The 21,106-nt window shown below is 39.3% G+C and overlaps 1 protein-coding gene across 1 annotated transcript in view; it reads right to left on the bottom strand.

Annotated features, from left to right (window-relative positions):
- The window catches only part of LOC128644711 (IQ calmodulin-binding motif-containing protein 1), a gene marked incomplete at its 5' end in the record, with an annotated part of 195,417 nt that overhangs the window by 141,194 nt on the left and 33,117 nt on the right, over positions 1 to 21,106 (bottom strand). Inside the window, 2 exons of the mRNA XM_053697227.1 lie at positions 13,227 to 13,336; positions 17,276 to 17,448. Of these exons, the coding sequence (XP_053553202.1) occupies positions 13,227 to 13,336; positions 17,276 to 17,448 (283 nt within the window). The remainder of the gene's footprint in view (positions 1 to 13,226; positions 13,337 to 17,275; positions 17,449 to 21,106) is intronic.

The raw sequence follows: 21,106 nt of genomic DNA, 5'->3' as shown, positions 1-21,106 counted from the left end.
TTGGTACATACTATGAAGAATATACAATGTATTTCTGTGTTTCAAATGTGCTTTCAGAATTGTGGTTTAAGGTTATATATATATATATATATATATATATATATATATATATATATATATATATATATATATATATATATATATATATATATATATATATATATATATATTCATTCAAGGGGGTTTCCCCCTCCCTCTTTATTTTTTTATGGTAATACATTGATTGTTATTAGTCTTTTAGACCATATTATGATGAATATACAATTTATTTCTGGGTTTCAAATGCGTCCTTAGAATTGTGGTTCAAGATGTGTTATAAAGATATTCAAGGGGGCTCTCCCCCCCTTTTTTTCCCCTTCTCTCTCCTCCCTTCTTTTTCTCTGCTTGTTCCCCCCCCCCCCCATTTCCCCCTCTCCCCTCCTTCCCACGCTCTCTCTGTATTGTTTGCTGATACCTACCCTTAAACTAGATTAATGACATCTTTTAAAATAGTTCCTTGGAATGAAGGGGGTATTAATTCCCCAATAAAAAGGAAATCAATAATCAAGCATCTCGGCAAGTCTAAACCGGACATTGCCTTTTTACAGGAAATCCATTTAAATTCAGCGGAAATTCCTAAACTCCAGACTAATTGGGTTGGGGAGGGGATTGCTGCCCCATATAACTCTTGTAAGAGAGGAGTGGCAATTCTTTTCAATAAGTCCCTAGAGTACAAAATAGAATCTACCTTTTCAGATCTGGAAGGTCGCTTTCAGATCATAGAGATGCATTATAATAAAACACGATTCATTCTCTGCAATATCTATGGCCCCAATAAGGTTGAAAGGAATTTTTGGAACAATATGGCATTACATCTGCATAAGTATATAGGGCAAAATCTTATAGTGGAAGGAGATTTTAACCTAATTGCGGAACCCAAACTAGATAGAGCTAACAAAAACACACTGATTATAAAGGGATAGGAAAGTGCGTATCCTCCAGAAATGCTGTTCCCATTTAGGGTTAATAGATATTTGGCGCTCTCAGAACCCAGACTTAAGATCTTTTACATGTATGTCTAAAGGACATCAATCTCTATCTAGGATTGACCTATTTTTGATAGTAGAGACTTTGATTAGTTTGGAATGGAGAGCGGATATTGGTGACATAGTAATTTCGGACCACGCTATTATTACATTGACTCTTAATGCGTCCCTCATGCATTCGCCTCGTAAACAGACCATTTTCTTTCCAAAATACCTGGTGAATAATATTAATTTTCAAAATTGGTTGAATGGGCAATGGAGAGAATTTGTCAATTATAATATTTCATATAAGTATAAACCAGAGGTGTTTTGGGAAGCCGCTAAAGCTGTACTAAGAGGTAAAATAAAGGCCTATATGTGTCGTCTTAAAAAAAGACTTCAACAACAAGAGATTCAGATATCCAGTCAAGTCAAAAATGCTTATAGAGCATATCTGGGGGACCTTTCTAATGCCAAGTGACTTAGCTATATAAACGCCAAGACTGCGCGTGATATTTTTATTAAACAGAAAATTACTCAAGAGGTTCACAGACAAAAGGCTCTCTATGGGGGCTTTGCGGGAAGATCTGCTAAATTCTTGGCTAGGATTACGAAATCAACTCATAGGAATAGTATAGCGGCTATTAGGTCTGATTCTGATAGATTTACTAACAATGCGGACATTAGCAGAGTTTTTTTTAATTACTTTAGAGATCTATATAAACATGAGGAGTATGAAGGAGAGAAGGAAAACGTTTTTTGGGAAAAAATTAATGTTCCTAAAATTCCTATAGAAATTTTGGCGGAGATCAACAGCCCTATTTGAGAGGATGAAATTTTAGCGGCAATCAAGATAGCTAAGACTAATAAAGCAGCTGGTCCAGACTGCTTTCCTATTGAATTTTATAGGATTCCTCAGTCTCAAATTGCTTCATCACTTGAGAAGCTATTTAATCTTTAGTTAATTAAAAAATTATAAATGTTCCTCATATTTTGCAGCCGCCAATATATCCCTAATCCTTAAAAAAAAAAAGATCCAGAACTTCCATCCTCATACAGGCCTATATCAGTATTAAATACTGACTATAAATTATTAACATCTATTATAGCCAACAGACTAAAACCCCATTTAGGCCTGATAATCCATGAAAACCAATCAGGTTTCATGTCAGGCAGGAATCCAGCTAAGAATATGCGAAAGGTAATGACACTGTTTGACTTTTTTTGGAACAAATTTTAATTTTCCAGACATAAGGAGACTGTAGATTTAGCCTTACTGACAGTTGACGCAGAGAAGGCGTTTGATCATATTTCGTGGAAACATTTATTTTTCTCTTTAGAGCGGTATGGCTTGACTGGATATCTTAGTAACTTTATTCGCCTAATATATTGTGCTCCGACTTCCGCTTTAATTATTAATAGCAAAATCTCACAGTGTCTAGTTCTATAAAGGGGCACCAGACAAGGTTGCCCTTTTTCCCTGTTGCTACTTAATGTGTCATTGGAGCCTTTGGCGATTTTGCTTCGCCATCATCTAGAAGGTATTCATGTAGGGGGACATAAATTGGTGCTACTATTGTACGCAGATGACTTACTCCTATTTTTAAGTAACATTAAGAGAAATCTCCCTCTCCTTATGGATATGTTCACAGTTTTTGGCCAAATTTCAGGCTATAAAATTAACCTATCCAAATCTGAACTTTTATGGCTGAATAAAAATGATCACAACATTAAACATCCATTTATTGAAACCTCGAAGATTACTTATCTTGGGATCAAGTTAAGCCCTAACCCAGATGAATGGTATAATTTAAATTTCCGCAGATGTTTTGTCGACTGCAAGAAAAAGATGGAGGATTGGATAAATCTACCTATTTCCCTAACAGCACGCATCATGTTAATTGAAACAATACTTTTCCCAAAACTATTCTATCTGATACAGAATATTCCGATCCCCATCCACAAAGCTGACATATAAAAATATAACAATTCCTGCTCTAAATTCCTTTGGAAATGGGCAAAGGCCCGCATTGCAGTATATCGTTTTATGAATGATAAAGTAGCAGCAGGTTTAGCTTTGCCTAATATACAATCATATAGCTTAGCTGCTCATGCTAAGATTGCAGTTGATTGGTTGAAGGAGCAAGAACAAGTCACTTCTGTGGCATGGGAATCTTCCCTGGTGGCCCCTTTTCAATTAAACGCTATTTTGCACTGCCAATAACCTCCCTCCCCTCGCTAGTATTCTCCCTAATAACTTAAGAAAATTATTACAGCATGGCAAAAGCTTTGTGTCGAGGTGGGATGCTCGCCTTACGTTTCAAAATGTTTACCTATTACAGGTAATCCAAATTTTTCGCCAGGTTTAACAGACGGTACTTTTAGACAATGGTCCTATAAAGGCCTGAAATATACCATACAAACTCTAGATAGAGGTCTATCTTCTTTAACTTTTGCCAAGTTAGTTAATCAATTTGGGCTGTCTAAAAGAGACTTTTATGCCTATTTGCAGATCAGACACTTTTGTTTTGAATTAAAACAAAGATATGGCGTGGATTGGACACTTCGAGATCTACAGAGTAGAATTAATGTATATCAAATAGGCCTATATTCCATTTCTGGTTTTTATTCTCTACTCAATGTCCCTCGGCAGAGCAATTAGAATATATAGTTTCTAAAGGGAGTAAAGTCTTCTCTAATATAGATATCCAGGTAATAACGGAAACTTTCAAATTAATAGAGAAAGGTTGGGTTCTGACGGCTTGGAGAGAGTCCAAGATTAAAATTAGTTTAATGACATATTTGACACCAGAGAGGTTATCCAGGTGGTATAGGACAAATATTTTATGCTCTAGATGTTGTGCTCCTGCCGCAGACAATTTACATTGTTTTTGGGCCTGCCCGAAAATTAGGCAGTTCTGGGCTAAAGTGACATACTGGATGAATACAACTCTACAGTTAGATTTTTGTATTCAGCCGATGGAAATGTTTTTTTCTAGCCAAATTCCAAGGAGCCCCTTAAAATTTAAAGTTAATTAACACGATTATATTCTTGGGGCGAGATCATATTTTGAGATTATGGAAGGCATAAGTGGCACCCATTCTGAAAGAACTTAAAAATGCGTTGATAGCTCAATATTTGTTAGAACAGTGTAACCTACAGGATCCTACTGATGGCCAATTAGCATTCTTTTTTAAGCACTGGAAAGTATATATTTTGTCACTTCCAATCTCTGCCCAAATCGCCCTAGTTAAACCATTAATGAAAACTCCATATGTCCAATTACAGTTATTTGCTGGCCATCTGCCCATCGCATGGCGCGGTAACATCTGAGGGGGCGTGGAGGGGTGGTGAGGGAGAGGGAATGAGGGGAGTTTTTTTTTTTTCTCTCTCCTTCTCTTCTTTTTATTTCTTTCCATAAGTGTTTGTTCCCTTTTTCCATTTTTAGATATAATGGTAAAATGCAACAGTAGAAAATTGTGATCTTAAATTGCATCCAATGCTTTATTTGTGTCTTATGGGTCCTGTGTGACCCTTTGTTCATTTTCTTCAGATTGTGATTTCTTTGATTTTATGAGATTTTCTGTTGCTGTGTGATAAAAAAAAAAAAAAAAAAAGCTTACGAGCTTGAATGAGAGTAAAAATAACTCTCTCATAAAACCCTCTCTTGGCTAGGACTAAGCGTTCAATCTTCACGCAGTCAGCCTCAGAGAATCTAGACATTGATGAACAAAGAGACCTTGGTCAGCAGATCCCTGCGACAAGGTAACTTCCACGGAGGAGATAATGACATCCCCATTAGTTCCGCAAACCAAATCATATGCGGCCAAGATGGAGCAGTCAGTATCACTGACGCCTGCTTGACTCAAGCCACTACACTAGGAAGTAGTGGTAATGGTCGGAAAGGATAAATTGGATTGAACCTCCAAGCACTGCTAATGCATCTGTTAGCTCCGCCTGAGGATCCCTGTACCTCGACCCCTATCTGGGTAGCTTGGTATTGAGACGTTATAAGATCTTCCTCTTGCAAATCTGTGCAAATACTGGGATGGAAAAACCATTCTCCCAGATGAAAGGATTGTCTGCTGAGGAAATCCGCTTCCCAGTTGTCCACACCCGGAATGTGAATCACTGACAGCGAACAAATGCGGGTCTCCCCCACACCAGAATCCGAGATACTTCCCTCAAAACTAGGGATCTTCTCGTTCCCCCCTGATGGTTGATGTAAGCCACCGAGGATATATTGTTTGATTGAAATCTGATTAACTGGGATGAACCCAGCAGAGGCCAAGCCTTCAGATTATTGTATATTGCCCAAAGATCCAAAATGAGATCAAAGGCCCAGTGCCTTCCTGGCACCCCAAACAGCTTGTAGCAAACAAAAAGTCCCACACTAAGATAGAGCTTTGTGTATGGTCGACTTACCGCGTCCGGTCCTAGGGAGGGGTTTTCTCCTATTGTTGGTCTGCGGGCTGTATCTTGATTAGCGGTCGTCCGCAATCTGTGTCCGTGTGCCGGTTTCCTTCACCTTAGCCCAAGATTGAGCTCCTTGATTCCGCCGATAACAACCAACTTGAACCCCCGCCCTTCTCAGACGCGTGCGGCTCCTCCTATTGGTCAGCGATCTGTGACATCATCACCCGGTGAGTATGCCATCCAATCCACGGGAGGGGGAGGGGAGGAGGCGCGATACCTCAACTGTGCTCTCCGTAGGGATCCAATAGTTCAAAATAAACAAAGAAAGACAGGAGCACCAGTGGATGTGTTCAGCGTTTTATTCGCCATTAACGCTGTGATAAAAGCACTCGAAAAACAGCAACAAATAACAAATGAAATGTGCTTCGAAAAATGAATGATAAATGTGCTCCGAAAATACTGACAGCAGCTGATTGTTCAATGGGATGTGAAAGTGAATGAACAGCTGACGCGTTTCGGCAGTGTTGCCGTAGTCTTAGCTGAGTAAAACTTAAAAACAAGCGCCCTTTTTCTAGGGCTAACTTTCCTCCCATTGGACAATCCGTTGAGCCAATCCAGAGCTATTGGTAATTGACAGCTGCAAGTGCAGTTTAAACCCCACTGTTACTCCTTGTGCCAGATTGTTATTAATACTTTATACAATCCAAATAATTTTTACATCTTGTCAAAGAGCACTGAATGCTAACCCCACCAAAATATTTCAGCGACAATTAAGTGACCTCATAGATGATGGCCTTGAGATTGGCATATTTGACAAAAACACTGGTGATTTTCTCTATGTTGAACATCCAAAAACACCAGTGTTCAATCATCTTCCTAAAGTGCATAAGTCACTCACAGAGGTAAGAGGGAGACCCATAGTCAGTGGCATTGGATCTCTCCTCGAGCCTCTTTCTGAGTGGCTTGATGCAATATTGCAGCCCATGATCAAGCAACTCACCAGTTTTGTCCTGGACACAAAACACATTTTGAATCTGGTGTCCAGGATAGACTGGAAGGATGAATATGTTTGGATCACAGTTGATGTGAAGTCCCTGTACTCATCAATCCCACATGAGCAGGGACTACTGGCTGTAGAGTATTTCATGAGGAAGTACCATGGGGATGATTTGTCATTGTGTGAGTTTGTGGGAAGAGTAACCAAGTTTTTACTCACCCACAACTTTTTTGAGTTCAATGGCCTTTTCTTTCTCCAGATATGTGGTACGGCCATGGGGGCCAAGTTTGCCCCCTCCTACGCCAACCTATTTATGGGTTGGTGGGAGGAGGACCACATATTTGGAGAAAGAAACCCACACCGAAAGGATATAATATTTTACAAAAGGTTTATTGATGACCTTCTCTTTGTGTGGAAGGGGGGTCTAACCAGTATCCCCGGGTTCGTTGAATATCTCAATAACAATGACAAAGGGATAGAATTCACCTTTGAGGTTGGGGAGACAAACATCAATTACCTTGATGTGACTCTAATTGGAAAGACAGGCGAAAAAGTGATGTCCACTATCTACAGGAAGCCCATTACGGGCAATACTCTACTACATGCCAGGAGCTGTCACCCTCAGAACCTCTTCAAAGCAGTGGCGAAAGGTCAATTTATGAGGGTAAAAAGAAACTGCAGCCTCCCAAGAGATTTTGAGAGAGAGAGTGGTGCAATAGCTAAAAGGTTGAAAGATAGGGGTTATCCACATACAACAATAAAGAACGCCCAAGAGTCAGTTAGGAACCTGGATAGAGACAGCTTACTCACATTGAAATCCAAAGAGTGTAGAGAAAGCAAAGTCTTCAAACAAGGACTGACATTTCTTACAGATTATTCAGTAGAATATCCAAGGATCTGCAACATCATCAGAGGGCACTTTAAAATGCTCTCTGCAGATGATGATCTAACAAATATATCCAGCTTGGGTTGTCAGTTCTCCTACAGGAGAAATAAAACCATTGGGAACTCAGTAGCGCCCACTAGGGTCAAAACAAGCCAATCAGGGGGGTCAGCATGGCTAGTGATAAAAGGCATGCACAGGTGCAACTACAGAGATTGTGTGGCCTGTGAGAAAGTTGAATGTGGGGAATCATTTCAGTCCACCGTCACAGGCCAACAATTTGAAATAAAAACATGCATCACGTGCAGGTCCAAGTATGTAATATACTTGGTTACCTGCATTCTGTGCAAGGTCCAATATGTAGGGTTAACAACACGTGAGATCAGATCACGGATTAGGGAGCATCTCTCTACCATCAGAGCAGGAAAATCAAGTACACCACTAGTGCAGCATTTTGCACTCGAACACTCAAAAAGCACAGAGAGTTTTAGGTGGAAGGCCATAGAATATGTACCATTGCCATCTAGAGGTGGGGATAGGGAGAAAGCCCTAGGTAGACAGGAGGTGTTCTGGATCTTCAAATTGAAGACCAGAACACCTTCAGGACTGAACTCAGCCTATGATTTGATAAATTATTGTTACTGAGAGGGACTGTAAGAGTCCCAACACTATTGATACTATTGGTACTGAGTGGGGCGTAAGAGGTCCAACATTTCTTAAATTACATACCTTCAGGGGTGTATATAATGGAGCCTTTAGCGAAGCATTAGACAGTTTACAAACATTAATTTCTAATTACTACAATGAACAAATTAAGTATAGTTAGAGTGTATTTAACTCATCTACCCAGAAAAGGGAAAAAGAGTAATCCTGGTTTATTAGGTGCACATATATAACATATGGTTTACGTTAAACATGAGAGAGGAGTTTGTTTCAATGTATTTATTATGTTTACTATTATTTTTACCACTCCGTGGTCCAAGACATATGTGCATTTCTGGTTTATATATCTAATGAATTTGGCATAATTTGTTTTGTTTCATCTCTTTGACAAGATGTAAAAATTATTTGGATTGTATAAAGTATTAATAACAATCTGGCACAAGGAGTAACAGTGGGGTTTAAACTGCACTTGCAGCTGTCAATTACCAATAGCTCTGGATTGGCTCAACGGATTGTCCAATGGGAGGAAAGTTAGCCCTAGAAAAAGGGCGCTTGTTTTTAAGTTTTACTCAGCTAAGACTACGGCAACACTGCCGAAACGCGTCAGCTGTTCATTCACTTTCACATCCCATTGAACAATCAGCTGCTGTCAGTATTTTCGGAGCACATTTATCATTCATTTTTCGAAGCACATTTCATTTGTTATTTGTTGCTGTTTTTCGAGTGCTTTTATCACAGCGTTAATGGCGAATAAAACGCTGAACACATCCACTGGTGCTCCTGTCTTTCTTTGTTTATTTTGACCCCAAACAGCTTCCCATCCTGACAGACTCGCAACCATAGTCACAATCACCCAGGATGGTCTTGAGACGGACGTCCCTAAGGACAAGTAATCCGGACAAAACCCCCAAGAGAGCGATTCTTCCGATTGGTTGTCCAGAGAAATCTGTTGCGACAGATCCGAATGATCGCTGTTCCACTAGATCAGCACGAGCAGCTGCAATAGTCTGAGGTGAAACCTGGCAAAGGAAATGATGTCCAAGCTGGACACCATGAGACCAATCACCTCTGTACACCGAGCCACAGATGGCCTTAAGGAGATCTGGAGGGCAACACATGTTGAAGCTAGCTTGCAACGTCTCCGGTCTTTTAGAAATATTCTCATGTCTATGGAGACTATTATAGTACCCAAGAATTCTACCCCGGCACTTGATACAAGAGAACTCTCTCTAGATTATCTGTCACCCATGGGATTGAAGCAGACAGGAGATATTCCGAATGTTCCACTCTTCGAAAAATTTCTTTAGCTAGACCAAACAGAAGGGCAATAAACTGGAAGCGCTGGTCCAGAAATGCAAACCTTAGGAACTGGAAGTGGTCCTTGAGGATTAGTACGAGAAGGGAGCATCCTTCAAATCTATGGTAGTCATAAACTACCCCTCTCAAACGAGGGGAAGAATAGACCTTATTGTCTCCATCTTAAACGAGGGGACATTTAAAAAAAAGCTTAAGCACTTTAGGTCCAGAATCGGACGGAAAGTTTCCTCCTTCTTAGGGACCACGAAAAAGGTCTGAATAGTAACCCAAACCTCTCACTGCGATAGGCACCAGGACAATAATTCCTAGAGGACAGATCCCGTACACACCCCAGAAAGTATTTCCTCCTTTCTGGTCAGGAAGGAAGGAGGAATCTGCCCTTGGGTGGCTGAGACTTAAAACATATCTTGTAACCCTGAGCTATGACCTCCAGGACCCATGGATCCTGCACGTCCCTGAACCAAGCGACTGAAAAGAGCGACATACTGCCCCCTACACGATCCAGAAGAGGACCGGGGACCGCCCATTCATGCCGACGTAGACTCGGCAGGCTTCTTGCTCTGCTTGGATTTATTCCAGGACTGAGCCGGCATCCAAGAGCTCTTGGTTTGCTCTGGCTTAGCGGAGGACTGCTGGAATGGGCTTATTCAGAAAGAAAAGAACAAAAATCGTCCCTTACATTAGTTCATATACTCTTGCGGTAGGAGGGCACCCTTGCCCCCTGTGACCGTGGAGATAATTTGAGTCCAGGCCTGGACCAGACAAAATCATTCCCTTAAAAGGGAGGGGAGAAGTCTAGACTTAGAAGTCATATCCGCAGACCATGGCTTCAGCCAGAGCCCGACGGGCCTGAACAGAAAAAGCTGAAGCCATAGCATTCAAGCGAATAAACTGCCTAATAGCAGCACAGATAAAATAATTAACAACCCTCAAGGCCGTAAGTCTTTTCTGAGCAACGTCGAGGGGATCCTCCACCCCGATCAAATCCTATAAGGAGTCACACCAGAAGGTAGTTTCTCCAGTAACCGCAGCAACAGCCTCCGCCGGTTGAAACAAATATCCCGTATGTTGAAGCATCGTTCTTAACAGAGTTTCCATCTTTTATCCATGGGCTCTTCAAATGAAGAACTATCCTCAAGCGAGATAGTAGTACATTTAGCAAGGGTGAAGATAACGCCATCCCATTTAGGGACGGAACCTCACAACTCCTTTGAGAGTCCAGGACCGGGGACAATTTGTTAAAGGGAGAAGAGGGGGAAAAGGAATCCAATCCTGTCCCATTCATTCTTAATAATGTTCGCCATCTAACAGGAGCAGGGAAGGATAAGGTACCACCCTGTCCTCAAACTCTATCCAATTTAGGAATTAAAGGTTCATCAGGCAATTTGGCCTCTGGAACCTCTGAATTCTCCAAAAACTTCCTTTAGAAGAAAGAGCAAATTCCTAAACTAAAGTCTGGTTCCTCCGCAGCCGGAGGTTTAGAGGCAGCCGACTCCGAACCAAAATGTTCATACTCTGAAGTCTCAAAAAGAACTTCATCCTCGGATAACCCTCAGTTAAATCCAATAAATTATCTGATGTACTCTGGGAAGGAGTGCAATATGTAACCTTTCGCTTGCACTTAGCCGGGCGAGGTAAAGCATTAAAGGCCGCAGACACCGCCGTCTGAACTGCGCAGTAACGTCTGGTGAAAAAAGGCCCCCTCCAGATGGAGGATCAGCAATAATATGGGAAAACTGCATGTGTAGAGATATAAGAATGTAGGGTACGCACCTCACTGGACGACAACTCCTCAGAGGTGGACGGCTCTGTGGTATCAAACATATTTGATATTATCACATTATCAAGGCATATGGAACATAATTGAGAGGGCGGAACTAAGGCCTCCTCACCATATAAACAGGAATTACTCATTAGGAATAGAGGGAGTGCCCTCTAAAGTAACAGAATCCTCCATCGCTAGTGCAATAACTGGAGAACTAGAGAAATAAAACATCTTATTTTATAAAAAAAAACAGCACCCTTATACACACTCGGTCAGGGAAAAAGGGAATGAATCACATGGTGCACAATGCAGGACCATCCCTACTATGAGAAAGCGCGCCAAGCTTGTAAACTGCATGGCTCTCAAAGTGAAAGTGAAACCTGTATATTCCATAACAGCCTATGAGCCCATAACATCTCACACATAAAAGCAGAATAAAATCAAATAAACATAAGATTATTCCCCCCTGTTCAATAATCCCCCTGAGATATTAACCCTTGATTCTATACAGATAAAAGGAGTCACACTGTGACCCTGTCTTTTTGCGTTATCATACATGTATAAAATATGAAACGATCTTACCAGAACCTATGCCGTGGAACAGGAACACTGCCCTTCAAGTGTGACAGATAGTAGCATCACTTCTGACATGGCCTTGAGTGAAGAAAGCAGGCAGCGAAACTCGTCAACGCTGATTGCCTATGGAGCTGTTAATATGAGTCGGGATGGTTTCACAGAAAGACTATCCCTACCCTCCATAAGAGACTACTCTGAAATCTTCTCTTCTCTGACAACCTCCTGTGATGAAAGGCAAAGAATGACTGGGGTTATGAGGAAGTGGGGGAGGTATTTAAGCCTTTGGCTTGGGTGTCTTTGCCTCCTCCTGGTGGCCAGGATCAGTATTTCCCACAAGTAAGGAATGCAGCTGTGGACTCTTCCCATATTAAGATGGAAAATATTAATTTTGATAGAGTCATATTATTAAAATAATATTAAAAAAAAAAAATGGTTTCTAAAATATTTTAAAAAACTAAAAAATAAATAATGAAAAAATTATTTACAAAAATAAAAATGAGCAACCTGTTTCTGTCAAAATTATATTAAAGTGCAATTTCTGGATAAATTACATATTTTTAAGAAATCTCTAAAAAAAATCATAATCATCATCATAATAATAATAATTCTAAATTAAGGTAAATTACAAATGTACTGCAAAATAATGATACTCGCTAAAAAATTATTTATACATTTGGAAAGCACAGAAGTGATATTGTAAGTTTGTACTCACCAGGTCTCTTTTCTAATTTCATGTTATGTTTTAATAAAAAATAAATTTGTTTTTCTGATTCATTATAACGTTTTGTTGAGATAAACCGTTTATATAAAGAGATATTAAATACTAAGAAAACGTTAGATAGAATGATCAATTCACAGCAAACATTAGCATGAGAAAAAAATGGCAATATATTAAATTTATGTTGGTAATTAAAATATTAAAAACTGTTGGAAAGTCATAGTGTTCATAAAGCAATGGGTGCAGCCATGTTGCAACCTAGGTTCCCCTCTCTGCTGATGTCAATCAGAGAGAGTTATAGATGGATTAACAGAGTGTGCATCCAATGACTGTATAACATATAGAATGGAGACTACACTTTCACTTCTAACATGAACTATAAAGCCCACAATGTCAGAGTTAAATCATATTGCAAAGTATTTTGCAAAGATCTTTACTACACTTAACAAAAACAATTACAGTACAATCTCAAGGTGTATAATATACCTTTAATTACATATTTTATATTCAAAGGAATAGTAGAGGATCAGTCAGAACATTAGCAACCCAAAACTGCATATTGGGATGTGTGATCTGACCCATTCATAATTTTTTTTGGTTTTAAATTTAATTTATTTTCCTACAACTAGCTTGTCTATTAAAACCGGGCCACAGGTATTCACTACCAATACAATATAATCTGCCTTATTTTGGATTGGAGAGAATGCAGGAATTAGAAACATTATCCCGAATATAGTTTTGTTTTCAAGAAAACAGCATGCCGTGTAAGCTCCGCAGGCAGCCAAGGTAAAGTATTTTAATATCCCTAAAATGAGTAAAAAGTGTCAATGTAATTAGGTAACACAAAATAGATATGTTTTTTTCAGTTCTTTATTTATTGTACTACCTGCATCTCCCCCTGCTGGTAAGAAGTAGAATACAACAGATCTAGAAGTCGATTAAGTTCCTGACCAAAACCTTTTCCAGTCCACTGTTTGCTCAAAAGTGCTCTCAGTCCTGCACAGAAATAAAACAGTGCTTTATTAGAATATAAGTTCTTAGCAAAACATTTTTTTGTTAATAATTATATCTAAACACAACAGGACCTTCTAACATTTTCTTTAGTTTCTATTAAAAAACAGAATACAAAGCACCAGCTCAACATAGTAAAACTTGTGCCTCATTCCATCTACTAATTCTGCTTTATCAATTATTTAAAGAGATGTGGAAATGTGTGTGTAATGTATAGTAGAAGAAAAACAAAATGTAGTCCAACATTTTTCACATAAAAATTAAAAACAGGAAGATAGAAATTTATATCTGTGCATAATTAATTCTGTCCACCAAACAATAATAAATAGAAAACTTCCATATGTTACAACAAACAAAGTATACAACAAGCCTTTTTCAGAAGATTAATGCCAACTGTTTTTTTCCAAGAAGGTAGCATGTTGGTAATTGTTTTAAGGCAGCATAAAGGTTTTTTAAAAGTTAATTATGAGTAAAACATTTGGGCCCAGATTATTCGCTGACACATCCGTTGGCAGATTGGCGAGCCTCAACCCATCCTTGCTCTGAAGGACTAGGTCTTTTTGGAGGCTCTTTATATACTATGATTGCCTCACCTGTTTCACATCACCTTCTTTTTTCAACTCACATCGCTATTATCCCAACTTTTTTGGAACATGTTGCAGTCATCAGATTTGAAATGAGTGTATATTTTCAAAAATACATTAAATTCAAAAAGTAAATCATCAAATGTTTTAATAATGTGTTTTCAATATAGTACAGGGTGAATTGAATTTTCAAATGACTCTTTTTGTTTGTTTTTTTGCATTTTCCATACGGTTAACTTTTTCGGAATTGGGGTTGTAGAAATACTTGAAATTCTTATGTTCTTCACACTCATCAATTTTATTTTAATGAGAGAGAGATATATATTAGAAAGCCTGGCACTCACCAGCATGCACTCAGCAAGGTTTAAAAGCAAAAATGGGAAAGTCAATCGCATTTGGTGCCAAACGGATCAAGCCCAGTACAATGTCAAGGTCTCTCCCTTCCTGGGACCCTAACCAGCACCCACACTATGCATACTTTCAAACAAACCAACTGGGAACCTCCCAGGGTGCCACAGGCCTTTGTAATTTCCCCTGAATACATACAAAACACAGTACTGTACCACACTCTTAGACTGGACAGGGTACACATAAGTCACTGTAAACTCCCCAGCCCTGTGGTAGGCCACACAAAGTCACAGAGTGGGGCCGCTGAGTGCTGAATCGTGTAAAAATCACCTATCATCTGTTGCATCACTCACTACAGAGTTGAAAACTGTCTTTGGGAGCAACATCAGATCAATAACTGTGCATGAAATGGGTTTCCATGTCTGAGCAGCTGTACACAAGCATCAGCTGGGGTGGTGTTAAACATGCTGCCACTAGACTTTAGAGCAATGAATTTGTTTTCTGGAGTGATGAATCATACTTTACTATCTGCCAGTCTGATGGAAGAATCTGTGTGTGGTAAAAGCCAGGAGAAGGCTACCTACCGGAATGTATAGTACCTGTAATACTTGGAGGAGGAGGAATATTGGTCTGGGGCTGTTGTTCTGGGTTTGGGCTAGGTACCTTAGTTCTAGTGAAGAGTAATCTTAATACTATAGGATACAAAGATATATTTTAGACAATTAGGTGCTTCCAATTTTGTGGCAACATTTTAGGGAAGGCCCTTTCCTGTTTCAGAAAGACTGTGTCCCTGTGCATAAAATAAAGTCCATGAAGACACAGTTTTATGAGTTTGGTGTGGAACTCAAGTGGCCTGCACAGAGCCCTGACCCCAACACCATTGAAAGTCTTTGTGATGAACTGGGACACAGATTACGAGTCAGACCTTCTCGTCCTAGATCAGTGCATGACCTCACAACTGCTCTTTTGGCTGAACGGGTACAAATTCCTACAAACACACTCCAACATTTTCTATAAAGCCTTCTCAGAAGAGTTATGGCTGTTACAGCCGCAAAGGGGGCAGGGGTAGTTTCATATTATTGCCCATTATTTTGTAATGGGATGTCCATCAAGCTCATACAGGGAGTGCAGAATTATTAGGCAAGTTGTATTTTTGAGGATTCATTTTATTATTGAACAACAACCATGTTCTCAATGAACCCAAAAAAATCATTAATATCAAAGCTGAATAGTTTTGGAAGTAGTTTTTAGTTTGTTTTTAGTTATAGCTATTTTAGGGGGATATCTGTGTGTGCAGGTGACTATTACTGTGCATAATTATTAGGCAACTTAACAAAAAACAAATATATACCCATTTCAATTATTTATTTTTACCAGTGAAACCAATATAACATCTCAACATTCACAAATATACATTTCTGACATTCAAAAACAAAACAAAAACAAATCAGTGACCAATATAGCCACCTTTCTTTGCAAGGACACTCAAAAGCCTGCCATCCATGGATTCTGTCAGTGTTTTGATCTGTTCACCATCAACATTGCGTGCAGCAGCAACCACAGCCTCCCAGACACTGTTCAGAGAGGTGTACTGTTTTCCCTCCTTGTAAATCTCACATTTGATGATGGACCACAGGTTCTCAATGGGGTTCAGATCAGGTGAACAAGGAGGCCATGTCATTAGATTTTCTTCTTTTATACCCTTTCTTGCCAGCCACGCTGTGGAGTACTTGGACGCGTGTGATGGAGCATTGTCCTGCATGAAAATCATGTTTTACCACTGCTTGAAGAAGGTGTCTTCCAGAAACTGGCAGTAGGACTGGGAGTTGAGCTTGACTCCATCCTCAACCCGAAAAGGCCCCACAAGCTCATCTTTGATGATACCAGCCCAAACCAGTACTCCACCTCCACCTTGCTGGCGTCTGAGTCGGACTGAAGCTCTCTGCCCTTTACCAATCCAGCCACGGGCCCATCCATCTGGCCCATCAAGACTCACTCTCATTTCATCAGTCCATAAAACCTTAGAAAAATCAGTCTTGAGATATTTCTTGGCCCAGTCTTGACGTTTCAGCTTGTGTATCTTGTTCAGTGGTGGTCGTCTTTCAGCCTTTCTTACCTTGGCCATGTTTCTGAGTATTGCACACCTTGTGCTTTTGGGCACTCCAGTGATGTTGCAGCTCTGAAATATGGCCAAACTGGTGGCAAGTGGCATCTTGGCAGCTGCACCCTTGACTTTTCTCAGTTCATGGGCAGTTATTTTGCGCCTTGGTTTTTCCACACGCTTCTTGCGACCCTGTTGACTATTTTGAATGAAACGCTTGATTGTTCGATGATCACGCTTCAGAAGCTTTGCAATTTTAAGAGTGCTGCATCCCTCTGCAAGATATCTCACTATTTTTGACTTTTCTGAGCCTGTCAAGTCCTTCTTTTGACCCATTTTGCCAAAGGAAAGGAAGTTGCCTAATAATTATGCACACCTGATATAGGGTGTTGATGTCATTAGACCACACCCCTTCTCATTACAGAGATGCACATCACCTAATATGCTTAATTGGTAGTAGGCTTTCGAGCCTATACAGCTTGGAGTAAGACAACATGCATAAAGAGGATGATGTGGTCAAAATACTCATTTGCCTAATAATTCTGCACTCCCTGTATTAGGTGTGATGGTCAAATGTCCCCATCCTTTTGGCCACATACACCACACACATTATTTCACAGTTAAAAAGTGTTCTTGCCACTAAAGAAACAGACGAAAAATTGATGATACAGAAAAAAAAGTTTAATTGACAAGTGGTGTCATATGGCACAGTACAATACATTTTAGTGGATTCTATGGACATGAGAAAATTGTCAGCATGATGGGTACCCTGCTGATTAGATGAGACAGTGATTGTTGGGTTTACAAAAATATATACAATATGACATTACCACAGGTATCACCAAGCATACACAGCTAAAAAACAAACACAACAAAAGTTTCTTGTCTCACCCTTATATCGTGCTCCAAGTATCTTCACAATGTTGGGGCTGGATTCTGCCATTAACAGTAGTGCTCTCATTGCAGCATGCCCAATGACTGGATTAGAGGATGCCGACAGTTTGTATACAAGCTCATCTAAGATAGGAAGCAAAGCCTTCTCTTCTACGTGACAAAGCACCTCGCTGGAATAAAAAGGTGGTTCAGATTAGGAATACAGGTACTTAAATGAGAATGAATTAACACAATAATTCAAATAGTCACAAACATAAAGAGACAATATTCCTAATAGCATTAAAAAGGGACACACAACGTAAAAAAAGAAAAAGACAAAACAAGAAAACACACACATAAAAACTTTACGCATGTTAAATACATTTGTTTGCTTTAAGAAAGGCAGTTAGAGAATGTGTAAATACAAAATGTGTGTTCATACAAAAATTCTTCCGTATGAAACTTTTATAAGAATTGCAAAAGTGTTTTGTAGGGAATCTGAAAAGCAATCTAAATGGATAGTGTAACTATCTATCTACCAATAACACACGCATAGAGAGTGTGGAATATACAATGTAATTGACTATATGAAAGTACATTACAAAAATTTTTGATAATGGGTTAAGAAACCAGAGTCCACATTTAGTCCAGAATTTAGCAAGTTGAAGTGCATTATCATTTTCATTTCAAAGGTTTTTCTTTCCATGGTGTTTTTGAAGTTGCCTCTGAGAATCTTGATTTTGAGGTTTTGGATGGAGTGGTCAGGTTGGGTGAAATGGTGACCATTTCACCCAACCTGACCACTCCATCCAAAACCTCAAAATTACATTGTATATTCCACGCTCTCTATGCATAGGTAGGCAGGTAAGCCTATGTCCACACTTTTGTCATTAATATTATTCTCCCTTTTTTTTTTCTTTCCTTTCTCCTTTTTTTGAATATTTTATATTCCCCTGTATACCTAATTTCTATCTTTATTCATATGGATTCTATGTTGATTGATATATAACTTTATGTCAGTATATGCTTTGTGTGTTACCATATATTTCCCCTGCCTGTAATCTTTTACTGACACTATCTGCCTGTCTCCTAAACCCCCATCATGATTTTTACGACACCCCTCCTCCCCCTGCATTCAGACCTCTGTAACACTTTGTCTTTTTAGCCTGTGTTTTAAGATATAGGGCGCGATCCGATAAAGATCGTAGTTTGCGGCGCAAGAGAGAGAACCCCCGCCGCCCGCAGTTTCAGCTCGCAACTCGAGCTATCCTATATACGGCGCCGTCAGAGGCTAAAGTGCCGTAAGTCTGACAAACCAGTGATGTCCAGAAATCTGCGTAAGTACAAATTTCTGGAGTTGCCAGTGACTTACGGCACTTTAGAAACTGCTGGCGCCTACAAAACCTGACTAAGTTATAAAATCACCCGTACTGTCTAACACGCCTCCCTAACATAGCCCGACACGTCTAACCCTCTATCCGCTATCCCCCCTCACTATCCTAACAATAAAACATGTATTAACCCCTAAACCGCCGCTCCCAGACCCCGCCGCCACCTAATAAAGTTATTAACCCCTAAACCGCCGCTCCCGGACCCCGCCGCCAGCTATATTAAATCTATAACCCCTAATGTGAGCCCCTACCCCGCCGCCATCTACCATACCTACCCCCTAAAGTGAGCTCCTACCCCGGCGCCATCTATTTTAAAAATATTAACCCCTAATTTAATCCCCCTACACAGCCGCCTATATTAAACACATTAACCTCTAATCTAATCCCCCTACACCGCCACCAGCTATATTAACTAGATTAACCCCTAATCTAATCCCCCTACACCGCCGCCACCTATTTTAAATGAATTAACCCCTAATCTAATCCCCCTATACCGCCGCACCTATTTTAAATTAATTAACCCCTAATCTAATCCCCCTATACTACCGCCGCCGCCTATATTAAATTAATTAACCCCTAAAATACTAAACTATCCCTACCACTAAACCGAAGTTTAACCCTACAAATAGCCCTGAAAAGGGCTTTTTGCGTGACATTACTCCAAAGTAAACAGCTCTATTGCCAGCCCTTAAAAGGGCTTTTTGCGGGGCATGCCCCAAAGAAAACAGCTCTTTTACCAGCCCTTAAAAGGGCTTTTGGCGGGGCATTGTCACAAAGTATACAGCTCTTTTGCATCTAAGATAAATCCCCCTACACCGCCGCCACCTATAATAAATGTATTAACACCTAATCTAATCCCCCTACACCGCCGCCACCTATATTAAATAGATTACCCCTAATCTAATCCCCCTACACCGCCGCCACCTATATTAACCCTAATTATATTAGGGTTAATATAGTTAATATCGTTATTATATTATATATATATAACCCCTAATCTAATCCCCCTATAGCGCTTGATTGAAGACATCACCCGAATGGAAGAAGACTTCACTGCCGCTTGATTGAAGACATCGCCCGGATGGAAGAAGACTTCACTGCCGCTTGATTGGACATCGCCCGGATCGGATGAAGAGTTCGACCCGGCTGGGTGAAGACAAGGTAGGGAGATCTTCAGGGGGGTAGTGTAAGGTTTTTTTAAGGGGGGTTTGGGTGGGTTTAGAATAGGGGTATGTGGGTGGTGGGTTGTAATGTAGGGGGGGGGTATTGTATATTTATTTAAATGCAAAAGAGCTGAATTCTTTGGGGCATGCCCCGCAAAAGGCCCTTTTAAGGGCTGGTAAAGTAAAAGAGCTTTGAACTTTTTTAATTTAGAATAGGGTAGGGAATTTTTTTTTATTTTGGGGGGCTTTATTATTTTATTAGGGGGCTTAGAATAGGTGTAATTAGCTTAAAAATCTTGTAATTATTTTTTTATTTTTGTGTTGTTTTTTTTTGGTAATTTAGTTTAGTTTATTTAATTGTATTTTAGTTTAGATATTTGTAGTTTTTTCATTTATTGATAGCGTAGGTGTATTCGTAACTTAGGTTAGGATTTATTTTACAAGTACATTGGTAATTATTTTAACTAGGTAGCTATTAAATAGTTATTAACTATTTAATAGCTATTGTACCTAGTTAAAATAAATACCAAGTTACCTGTAAAATAAATATAAACCCTAAAATAGCTACAATGTAATTATTAATTACATTGTAGCTATCTTAGGGTTTATTTTATAGGTAAGTATTTAGATTTAAATAGGAATAGTTTAATTAATAATATTAATATTAATTAGATTTATTTTAATAAGAATTTAGTTAGGGATGTTAGAGTTAGATAGGGTTATTATACTTAATATATATATATATATATATATATATATATATATATATATATATATATATATATATATATATATATATATATATAATAACGATATTAACTATATTAACCCTAATATAATTAGGGTTAATATAGTTAATATATATATAATATACTAACTATATTAACTATATTAACCCTAATATAAATAGGGTTAATATAGTTAATATAGGTGCCGGCGGTGTAGGGGGATTAGATTAGGGGTTAATCTATTTAATATAGGTGGCGGCGGTGTAGGGGGATTAGATTAGGGGTTAATACATTTATTATAGGTGGCGGCGGTGTAGGGGGATTTAGCTTAGATGCAAAAGAGCTGTTTACTTTGTGACAATGCCCCGCCAAAAGCCCTTTTAAGGGCTGGTAAAAGAGCTGTTTTCTTTGGGGCATGCCCCGCAAAAAGCCCTTTTAAGGGCTGGCAATAGAGCTGTTTACTTCGGGGTAATGTCACGCAAAAAGCCCTTTTCAGGGCTATTTGTAGGGTTAGATTTAGGTTTAGTGGTAGGGATAGTTTAGTATTTTAGGGGTTAATTAATTTAA

This window comes from Bombina bombina, unplaced genomic scaffold, assembly GCF_027579735.1.
Source record: "Bombina bombina isolate aBomBom1 unplaced genomic scaffold, aBomBom1.pri scaffold_534, whole genome shotgun sequence".
NCBI lineage: Eukaryota > Metazoa > Chordata > Amphibia > Anura > Bombinatoridae > Bombina > Bombina bombina.
The sequence above is the reverse complement of the archived record's forward strand: the minus strand, read 5'-3'. Positions and strand labels throughout refer to the sequence as shown.